General features: G+C 38.6%; 2 protein-coding genes across 2 annotated transcripts; one reads left to right on the forward strand and one right to left on the reverse strand.

The window, feature by feature from the left end:
- Positions 1-491: 491 nt before the first annotated feature.
- LOC136210733 (scarecrow-like protein 28) lies at positions 492-3,838 on the forward strand. Its single transcript, XM_066002113.1, has one exon. The coding sequence runs from the start codon at positions 1,512-1,514 to the stop codon at positions 3,492-3,494; it is 1,983 nt and encodes a 660-aa protein (XP_065858185.1). The 5' UTR covers positions 492-1,511; the 3' UTR covers positions 3,495-3,838.
- A 106-nt stretch (positions 3,839-3,944) lies between these two features.
- Positions 3,945-6,117, reverse strand: LOC136213912 ((S)-N-methylcoclaurine 3'-hydroxylase isozyme 1-like). Its single transcript, XM_066002850.1, has 2 exons — positions 5,215-6,117; positions 3,945-4,628 (listed from the first exon to the last, which is right to left on the reverse strand). The coding sequence occupies exons 1-2, from the start codon at positions 6,079-6,081 to the stop codon at positions 4,017-4,019; spliced, it is 1,479 nt and encodes a 492-aa protein (XP_065858922.1). The 5' UTR covers positions 6,082-6,117; the 3' UTR covers positions 3,945-4,016.
- Positions 6,118-11,261: the final 5,144 nt, after the last annotated feature.

Here is an 11,261-nt window from a genome sequence, read left to right on the forward strand (position 1 = left end):
CAAAATAAAAATGACTGTTTTAAAATTTGACAGGTGAAAATATTATTTTGCCATAATATAATACAACAAGGAAATGTGTGCTTGCCAGTTCATAGTTTATTATAGTTTTCCTTTTTCAGGTGTAAGAAAGAAAGAAATATTTTTGCTCCACGTGTCAAAACTTTGCCTCCAAATTGTTTTATTTTGGACTCATTCGCTGACGTGGCACAAATATGATTAAAAAATTAAGTTTTATCTAGTCAAAGTCCACTTTGCTAATGCATAATTAAATCGTAATGGCACGCCACGTGTCGTAATTGTTTATAATTAGATAAGAGGTTAAGGAAGTTAGAAATATGCCCAAATAAGGAAAAAGCCAGGAACGAGGATGTTGAATGAAAACCCAACGGTCAAGTGACAAGTCACGTGCGACTCATGTGAGTCAGACACTGAATAAATAAAAAAAAGACGACAAAAAAGGATAAAATTCCCCCATTACCCATGCACCCCCCTTCCGTACACCAACTCCCCCAACGGTCATATTTCACCGACATCTCTCAACGGTCACTTGGACTTCAATTCTTCACCGTCCGATCTAAATCTGACGGTCCTTATACCGAATTCCCCAACTCTTCTCGAACGCCCTTTTCCCCTTTTTCTTTCGAGTGTTGGGTAAAACCGAACCGGTCCACAGAATTTAGAAAAAGCAATATGATTGCGACGTCAATGGAAGTTTATACTAGGAGTAGTATAGTATAGTACCAGTAACAGTAGAGAGAGAGAGAGGGAGTGAAGGGTTAGAGAGAGAAGGTGAAGGTGAAGGAGAAGGAGAGGGAGAGAAGATAAGTAAGAAACCACAGCTTTGGTGTATAAAAATACGAACTTTTTTACTAGCTCATGGTTAATTACTTGTTTATGCATGTTTGGTCTTCTGGGGTTTCTTGTTTTTGGTTTCTTTTCAGCCATAATGGAGCTGTTCTTGCGAATTTCAATTGCTGATTTGGGTTATTTCTCCTGCAGAAGAATCCCCCAATTTTGCTTTCATGAAGTAAGTTCCATTGTTGGTGAAGTCCATAGCTCTTTTTCAATGAATTTGTTTTGAATATTTTGGAATCCGATGATTGTTTTCTTGTGATTGATATACTAGAATTCAATTCTTTCATTCTTTTGGGGCTGGGATTGGGATTTTTTCTTAACAATATTCTTTTGTTCTTTATTGATTGCATACTCACATTGTTATATATATATATATAGTAGAAACACACAATTTATTTTTCTTTTGATATTTTGTTCATCGGATTCCTATTCTTTTTGATTGATTGAGGATTTGATTTCACACACTCACATTAGACTGTCTCTCTCTTGTAAAATTTATGCATATAGAGTTTTATACCAACAACAGATAGAATCTATACAGTCAAATATTCATAACCATTATTTGTTTCATATTCCAAAATTTGCATTAGAAACAAAGAGAGATAGATTGGGGGGTGAGAATAGAAGAAATAGGGGTAATTGGAAGGTTCTAGAGGATGTTGGCTGGGTGTTCTAGTTCTTCATTGCTGTCACCAAGGCATAGATTAAGGAGTGAGTCACCAGCAGCACAGTTTCAAGCTTGCCATTTTCAGTTACCTTCAATGAGTGCACAGAGGTTGGATTTGCCATGTTCGTTCTCTCGCAAGGAGTCTTCGTCGCGCTCACAGCCTATTAGGCCAGTTGGTGTTGGTCTTTCTGTGGATAAATCACTTGAATCCAAGACCAGCACTTGTTCTCTCAAGCAGAACATCAGGCTGCCACCGTTGGCTACGTCTACCAGCAGTCAATCGACCAAAGATGAGTTTTGGGATAAGGGTAAGAGCTTGAAGAGGTTTGCGGAGCAGGGTTCAATTGATGAGTCTTGCACCAATAGGGCTAAGAGGAAAAGGGGAAGCAGAGGTGATGATGTTCATGAAAGTGGTGATAGTTTGAGTCTAGGACAGTTGGGGAGTAGCAATTTTTGGTTTCAAGCAGGTTTTGAGGTGCCTAGGGGTATAAACCCTGAGAAAACTCCTTTCTCTTTGACATGTTCGGGAGACGAGGAGAGGGTTTGTTTCGTGCCGAGTGAAGTGATCTCGCCGCCTTTGCCATTGTCCAACAACCCATGGCTAGACTCTGTTATAACTGAGATCACTAACCTTGGTGAAAAGGATGGGGGAAGTAGCCAAAGGCCAGCAAAAGAAGCCTCAGGTTCAAGTGCATCATCCGATAGCCGTAGCTTAGGCCTTAGGTTAAGTGAGAATGAAGTTGGTAATGGCTCCAGGAATCCTCATCCACAATCACTTGGGACGACGCTGGAAGCTGAAGAGGAGAATCACCAGGAGGAGTATCAGGCATTTGAGTTGGTTAGCTTGCTTACAGCATGTGTTGAAGCAATTGGTTCCAGGAATATTTCTGTAATCAACCATTGTATAGCTAAATTGGGGGATCTTGCTTCTCCTAAAGGAACAGCTGTTAGCCGCCTTTGTGCTTACTATACGGAGGGTTTAGCGCTTCGAGTTACAAGGATTTGGCCTCATTTATTCCATATCACCACACCTCGGGAGTATGATCGGGTTGTTGATGATGATTCCGGGACTGCATTGAGGCTTTTTAATCAGGTTAGCCCAATTCCTAAGTTCATTCATTTCACATCCAATGAGATATTGTTGAGAGCTTTCGAGGGGAAAGATAGAGTTCACATTATAGATTTTGACATTAAGCAAGGGCTTCAATGGCCTAGTTTATTTCAGAGTTTAGCCTCTAGGAATAATCCTCCTAGCCATGTTAGAATCACGGGTATCGGTGAATCCAAACAAGAATTGAATGAGACAGGAGATAGGCTTGCTGGATTTGCAGAGGCATTGAATCTGCCTTTCGAGTTCCATCCGGTTGTTGACAGGTTAGAAGATGTGAGGTTATGGATGCTTCATGTGAAGGAAGGGGAGAGTGTGGCTGTGAATTGTATTTTACAAATGCACAAGACACTTTATGATGGAACCGGAGGAGCACTAAGGGATTTCCTCGGACTCGTTCGAAGCACGAACCCTGCATTAGTCCTAATGGCAGAGCAAGAAGCTGAAAACAATGCTCCGAATTTTGAAACTAGGGTGTGCAATTCCTTAAAGTTCTACTCTGCAATATTTGATTCAATCGATTCTAGCCTCCCATTGGACAACGCGGCTAGGATGAAAGTAGAGGAGATGTTTGCAAGGGAAATTAGGAACATAGTTGCTTGTGAAGGAAGTGACAGATTCGAAAGGCATGAGAACTTCGAGAAGTGGAAGAAGTTGATGGAGCAAGGAGGGTTCCAATGCATGGGAATCACCGGAAGGGAAATGCTTCAAAGTCAGATGTTATTGAAGATGTATTCCAGTGAGGATTTCGGAGTTAAACGAAGGCAAGATGGCGCTGCTCTTACTCTAAGTTGGTTAGATCAGCCTCTTTATACAGTCTCAGCATGGGCACCTGTGGATATTGCTCGAAGCTCATCCTCTTGAAGCTTTTTCTTCTTATAATTCAATTCAATTCAAGGGACACTAAAAATTCTTTGTAGGTAGCAAAAGTTGTCATCATTCTTTCATTCTTTTGTTGCAGATAAGTAAGTTAGTGCCAGATGAATACAGCATACTACTGATTTCAGTTATTTTCAGGTCAGATTTATAGGTCTTCCCATAGAATTTGGAGTCAGTTTTTATTGTTTATTCTTTCATTCTTTATGTATTCATGAAATTCTTTGTAGTTTGTTCATTTCATTTGTTGCAAATGTTATTAATGACAGTTTATGAATCCTTGTACTTGAGAATTTAATTCAATACTCATGTATGAAATCATATTTTCTTCATCTGTCTTTTGGGAGTTCTTGTTCCTTTCTTCAGCTTGATATAAGTTTCGAAAAAACCGAATTGAACCAGTTGGGTTCAGTAATTTGGTTATATCCAATAGTGAAGACAAAAATATGAACTTGAAAAGTTGAACATTAACTTATTATTACATAATTCAGAAAATTGTCTTAGATTTCATCAATTTCTCATTCCTTGCTTAAGTTTAGGAATGAGAAGTAAAGGTTGATCCATGGTCAAGGTCAATCCATATTTCTCAGTCATATTGATGTCATAACCATTTGGAAGAGACCATTGAAAGAAATGAATCAAGTAAGCAACAATCAAAGCAACTTGTTTTGCAGCCATAGGCAAACCAGGGCAGATTCTTCTTCCTGAACCAAAGGGTATGAACTCAAAGTCATTACCTTTAAAATCCAAGTTTGAATTGAGAAATCTTTCTGGATCAAAAACCAAAGGATCTTGCCAATATTTGGGGTCTCTGCCAATTGCCCAAAAATTGACCAGAACTTGTGTATCCTTTGGAATGGTATAATTCATCACTTGGCAATTTTCGACTGCGCGGTGAGGAAGAAGAAATGGCCCTGGAGGATGCAGCCTCAGGGTTTCTTTAACACAAGCTTGAAGGTATTTTAGGTTTGGAATATGAGATTCTTTTAGTATGTTTTGAGAAACTACTTGTGTTGCAATTTCTTCTTCAAGTTTCTTCAAGCATTTAGGATTTTTGATGAGTTCTGCCATTGTCCATTCAATTGTGTTGCTACTTGTATCTGTTCCTGCTGATAGGAGTTCCTGAAAATCAAACCAAGGGTGGAAAAAACTATTAGATTTCTGCTTGTTAAACAACCAGTAAGTACACCTAGAAGTTTAAATAGCTAAGAATAACTTTGGCCCATAAATTTTGTAGATGTTTTATTAGTCCCTAAATATGAGTTCCGACTGTTTAAATTATCCGATTGACGCCTAAACTTTGGAGATGTCTGGTTATCCCCGAACTTGTTTACAATGACATATTTGCCTCTAAACATGCTTAAAATGACCTATTGAAGACTTATTCTATTGCCTCATTGTTTGGCTCTCAACTTATAGAGTGGCTCATTAGTCTCCTTAACTTTCTTAAATGGACATGATGAACCCTCTAAATCCATACGTGGTTCCCGCAACATATTTTAAAAATGACGTGTGAGTCCCCCTTATTCACAAGTACCCACAAATAGTGTATTCTCGTTAGTTATTAGTTCCAAATAGGACACTACTTGGACTCTCATAGCATATAAGTTCAGTAGCCAAAATGCCACATTAAACAAGTTCGGGGGCTGACGAGAAACTGTAACCATACCAATTTGTTTAAGCAAAAGGGTAAGCAGAGAAAACAAACCATAAGTAGCACATTGATCTGATCATTGGAGGAACCATTGGTGATGAGAGTATCAAGAAAGTCTCTATCTTTTCCTTTGCATACTCTTCTTTCTTCAACAATACCTTCAAAAATCTGAAAACATCTCTCATGTAATTCCTTAATTTTCTTCTGCAAACCTTGCAAATCAAACCTACCCAAAACTGGATACAAATCAGACAAATTAGGAGTTGAAGCAACCTCTAAAATTCTACTCAAAAGCCACTTCATATCTCCATTTTCTAAATCTTCATAGCTCATAAGATTTCTTGACACCAATATGCAACTCAACATGTTAAAAACAGTAACCATACCAATTTCTTTCAATTTCAGTTCTTTCCCTTCCAATTTCTCAATAAACCCAACCATTTCAACCACTTTCTCTTCTCTTTTAACCGCTTGAAACTCCATAGCTTTTGAAGAGAAAAGCTCACTCTTGCAAAGGCTACGAAGATACTTCCACTTATCATTACATTCAACAATCCATCCAAGTGACAGCTTGTTAAGTTCAGGACTCTTAGTTGGTGCCACGTGTGGAACATATCTTCCTGACAGAACCCTGTCATGTTTCTTAAGGATTTCAATGGCGGCTGTCGGAGATGATCCGACAACAACAAGCTGAGTTCCAAGTTTCATGGAGAAAAGTGGACCATATGTTTTGGAAAAATGGGTTAGGGATAAATGAGGCTTGTTTCCTACTTGAAGAATATTGCCTAAAATTGGCCATTGAAATGGCCCTGGAGGAAGTGATGGAATTGAAGGCTTGAAGTAGTGTTTAAGGATTAGATATATAAGAGGTAAAAGAAGAATTATAGGGAAGAAAATATTATTGTTTCCTTCTGTGGCCATAATTTTTGGGGGAAAAAATATAAATTATGATCTAAAGATGGGTTTAGGAATATGGATGAGAGGTTTAGGAGTAAAGTTGGATATATAATATGTAGGTATGGTTCCAACAAATTGAGTAGTATATACCAACTAATTAGATTTGCACCAATGGGATAAAATTCCTGAATTTGGCCAAGATATATCCCTATTAATAGGAATAAGGGTAGTAGCAAAAAAAAAAAAAAAAAAAAAAATATTTCCAAGTTATTTTTTTGGGAAATAAATAAGAAAATATTTACTTGAATAAACTTGAATAAATTTTTTATTTCATTCAGATTGATAGATTGCTGCTTATATGTATTTATACGAATTATAATTAAAATAAAAACCGACAAACTTGTAACTACTTTTCCACCACCTTTTTGATATGTTGATAGAAGTTAGAATCATCTACCTGTTCGTGTAGATGATAAGTACGTGTCCTTCAAAGAACAACCTCAAGGGCTTCTACTTTTAGGGAGAATACCACGTGACATAGCATGGGATCTAGGAGATAGTGCACATAGTCTTATACATGGTAAAGTGAACTCTAAGAAGGAGGATGAATGGTATCTTGTGACGTCTCTTGATAGAGCCGAGACTCCTAGTATATGCATGATGCAAATGAATCAAGCTGCTCACTTGGTCAAATCTGAACTTATTCTTTTGTGTTTTATTATATGTGTTGGGAGCTATGTTGTGCTTGTTGAGAAAGAATACATCGTATGAGAGGTCTATGAGGTGTGACCTTGTGGTGAAGAGTGTGAGTTTTGTGGAGTATTTGGTGAGTGAGCCTAGCATCCGAGTTGATGACATGAGGTATAGAGGAGTCCGGAAATATTCAACTCAAAGTCATGTTGAGATTTTGAGAAGTGACAAAGGGATCGCTCTGAATTGGGTTGATATGTTCCGCTGGGACATTTCATTTTTGATGTCAGCTATGGGAGGATGGCTAATATTCAAGCTAGTGATATAGAGATCGAGAGGGCCCGAGGTTGGTCCATACATATAATGTGGGAATTTGGAAGAGAATGCAAAGTATTGTTGGGAAGTGGTATGATAGACTTCGCTGAGATATCCCATTTGATGCCGGTAGAAAGTGGAAGACGAGTGTCATGGAGGATGAGAACTGGAGCAAGACACAAGTTGAAATGTTATGAAGTTCGTGTGAAGAAGACGACTCCGGAAATTTTTGGAATGGGCTTCTTGAATTCATTTCGAACAACATCTTGGTTCAATTTGAGAGGTTAGAGTCTGCTCAAGACTAGCAAGCTTCGTCCATATGTAACGAGTAACTTGAGGTCAAGTTCCTTTCAAGAACGTGTTAGCCACCCACACGCCGTGTGGAGCTCGTGTAGTTGACAGGGGAGCTCCTGAAGTTGGGCACTCGGCGTGTGGCCTGCCCCACACGCTGAGTGAGCTCGGAACCAAGTGCTGCCTAATTTCTGAGTTATTTTAATTACGATTATGCCACTATAATATTATTGTTTTGTACCTTTGTTTTAATTCTCTAAATGCCATTTAGCCATCCGTTTTCCATATTATCCCTACTTATCTTTGTTAAACTGTAACCCTAGTAGGTTATTTGTGTCTTTTACCTTTGATTAGAGAGAGCTATATAAAACCTCTTATTTGTAAGGATATGTTAGCTTTTAAATTTAATTAATAAAAAACCATTATCTTCTTTATGAAGCTTTTTTAAGGTTTTACACTATCAATAATGAGGAATTTCTATTTCCTACAGATTTAGTCTGTAGAACCCGAAATTAACTCCTTCTAGTTTAGTTAAAAAAAACAAAAAAAACTCTCTTTATTGATTTAAAATTAAAATCAATTTGTTGAAACTGATACATATCACAGTTTTATAACAACACGATAAGAAAATTTAAAATAAGGGCCAAGATAAAAACTTTTTAATTGCCAACTTATTATTATTATTATTAAATAGAAGTAACCTGATTATCTAAAGAAACAACTAAATGGAATATACTTCAAAGTGATCTGACAAATTTTGTTACAATTTTTTTAAATTATTTGTTTATGCTTAAACGTGCAAATTTGTGGTCAATTTTATTGGCAATAATCGCTTTTTACATCAAAATAGATTAAGCAGGCAGCACTTCGTAGTTTGAAGATTACTTATGAATGGGACTTGCAACAAACACTTATTGACAACTACCTATGATAACGCCTTCATATTTTTTATCCTAATCCTTTTAGTAGCTATAAATTTCATCGGATTTAAGTTGGAGTAGGACAATTTCGTAGACACTCCTATTTACGGCTGTTATTAAATTAATTATCACCAATTTAATATAAAATTTAACGGAGTTATTGAAATTTTAATAAAAAGTTATTAACTTACCATTTTCATTGATTTATATTGTGGGTTACTAAATCCAGTCCCATTTTCACACTTTCAGCCCCGAAAAAAGACCTAACCGCCCTTTGAACAAAAACTGAAAATTTGAATCCCTCCCAAACTCTCTTAAACTCATTTTCATTCGAATCAAAGACAAAACGTTTGATGGAAGACAATCCGTTATCACCGAGAGTAGACGGGAGTGATGCTACGTCCGAAGTCGAGGTATGTTTCCGATTTAACTTCCTTGCATTTCTGTAATTTGAATTGGAAAAAAAAATCTGGTTCGGCACTCGGGCGTGTGAGCATCACGCCCCACCACATGGTCGGGCGTATGAGTATCACGTCCCACCATGTGGTGGGGCGTGATAGCCACACGCCTCACCATGAGGTGGGACGTGATGTTCATACGCCCCACCATGAGGTGGGGCGTGATACTCATACGCCCCACCATGTGGTGGGGCGTGATGCTCACACGCCCGAGCATATTTGTGGCTGTTTTTCGGGTTTAGACACCGAAACGCTATAGAAATGTCACGTTCTGATACAAAATATTCGTTATTAATCATTTACAGGAGGTTTCGTGGGAAGAATTTGACGGAAACGGCATAGATTACAGCTCACAGTTTTTTCCCAAATAAACATTTCAAACATATCATGAAGCTGTTAACTGGGCAAAACAGACGGCAATTGGGATCGGGTTTGAGTTAACAACAGCGTCGCACAAGACGGGGCGGTAGTCAAAGTGGATATTGGTTAAATGTGCTCGTAGTGTTAAGAATTATAAAAGGAAAAAGGATGTGGATATGGATGTTATACTACGGAAGAATACAAAAACAAAGTACTGTGGTTGCAAATTCCAGATAAAGGTTATGGAAATCGGCGAATTGGCCGGTTGGGTGGTGAATGGGATTCCTGGAGATAGAGGACAGCACTGTCATCAGTTGGCTGTATATCGTCAGGGCTACAGACAGATGAGCGGACTAAGCCCGGCTTCCAAAAAACTTGTTCGTGAAATGAGTTCAGCTCAAGCTAAACCTTGTGCTATTTTTGCTGCAATCAAAGAAAAACATCCGGAGGATTGCCCGACACAAAGACATATCTATAACTACAGGGAGAAAATCAGGACTGAGAGCTTTGAGGGTCGGGATGTAATCGGTCAGTTTTATCGGCTTGCTATAGATAAGGACTATATACATTGGACGCAAGCGGTGCCGGGCAGCAATGTCGTGACTCACTTATTTATGACACATCCAACATCGATCACACTGTTCCGATCTTATTACTTGTTTGTTGGTATGGATTCAACATATAAAACAAACAAGTATAAGATGCCATTCTTTGAAATCATTGGAATGACGCCTTCTAACAAAAACTTCTTGATCGCCTATGCAATCATGAAGGATGAAACCGAGGGTAGTTACATGTGGGTGTTACAAAAATTGAAGCTTTTGCTCCAACCTGATGTGCATCCGACAGTCATTGCTACAGACTGGGAGTTAGGACTGATGCGGCCGGTTCGTGAGGTATTTCCTCATTCTCATCATTTATTGTGCACATGGCATATTAATAAAGATGTGGAGGATAGAGTTGGCAAGTTGAGTGGAATGAAGAAGTTTGGTGAAATTTTTAAAAATTCCAAATGGAAACGTATAATTGAAGCCCCGACAGAAGCTGAATATGAGGCGGCAGTGGTAGCCATGAAGAATACTACTGGCAACTGGCCTGGTGTGATTCAGTACGTGGAGACCACGTGGCTAGTGCATAAAGAGAAGTTTTGTCGAGCATGGACGAACAAGGTGTTGCACTTAGGAAACACGACAACCTGTCGAGTGGAGAGTTCACATGCACAGTTGAAACAGTGGTTGAATTCATCTACTGGTGCATTTGATACAGTGTGGGCGAAGGTGCACAAAGACATTGAGGCTCAGATCGAGGCGATCAAGTAAGACATTTATTCTGTTTTTTTCTTTAATCTTTTAAAATTTAATACATTAGTTTTGTAATCCGTCATTGTATATAATCAGATACTCACTCGAGGACTCGAGAAGAAGATCTGCGGTGAATCACTGTGGAGAACCTTTCACGTATCTCGACTTACACGTTTCACATTACTGCTTGGCTGTACAAAATGATGAGCTCAAGCGTATGCACGCATTGAGTATGGATGTGGTAACTGAATGCGGATGCGTGTTGCCCATGACTCATGGCATTCCGTGTGCATGTGAGCTGAAAACATATATTGACACAAATGAATCGGTCCGTGTTAACCGCATCCATCCTTTTTGGAGATCTCTTGCATTTGAAGGGTTGAGTGACATACCAGTTACTGCTCCAGTATATACTGACGGGTGTGAGGATCACCGATTTTTTCAATCTCTTGTGAAAAAGGTTGAAAAATTAGATCCTTCAATGGTGCGTAGCATATCGATGTATATTCATGATCAGATAAACCCGGAACAAAGTGGCTTTAAAGAACCTGAGGTCAAAGACATTGTTAGGGGTAGACCAAAGGGAAATTCATCAACAAAACAAAATCCGAGTGCATGGGAGTACAATCAGTCACCACGAGGTCGAGCACGGTCCTCGGGTTCGAGGAGTAGTCGTAGTCGAGGCCGTTCTTCATCCTCATCTGTGCATAACAGCCAGATGCCAGGTATATTTTATTTCATTTATATATATGTTGAAGTTAAAGTAAATATATTTTTATTGATAAATTTCATATATTAATATTTTCAGTCGGATTTGATGCGGATATCGCCAGTTACCACCATTTACATCGGGTTCAAGGTCTCATCGT

This window comes from Euphorbia lathyris, chromosome 1, assembly GCF_963576675.1.
Source record: "Euphorbia lathyris chromosome 1, ddEupLath1.1, whole genome shotgun sequence".
NCBI lineage: Eukaryota > Viridiplantae > Streptophyta > Magnoliopsida > Malpighiales > Euphorbiaceae > Euphorbia > Euphorbia lathyris.

Bases quoted from the DNA above. Each gene is read 5' to 3' on its own strand.
- LOC136210733 (XM_066002113.1), top strand. From the start codon at position 1,512: ATGTTGGCTGGGTGTTCTAGTTCTTCATTGCTGTCACCAAGGCATAGA.
- LOC136213912 (XM_066002850.1), bottom strand. From the start codon at position 6,081: ATGGCCACAGAAGGAAACAATAATATTTTCTTCCCTATAATTCTTCTT. The intron at 4,629-5,214 runs GTTTGTTTTCTC...TTTGATTTTCAG, and splicing joins AGATCAATGTGCTACTTATG to GAACTCCTATCAGCAGGAAC.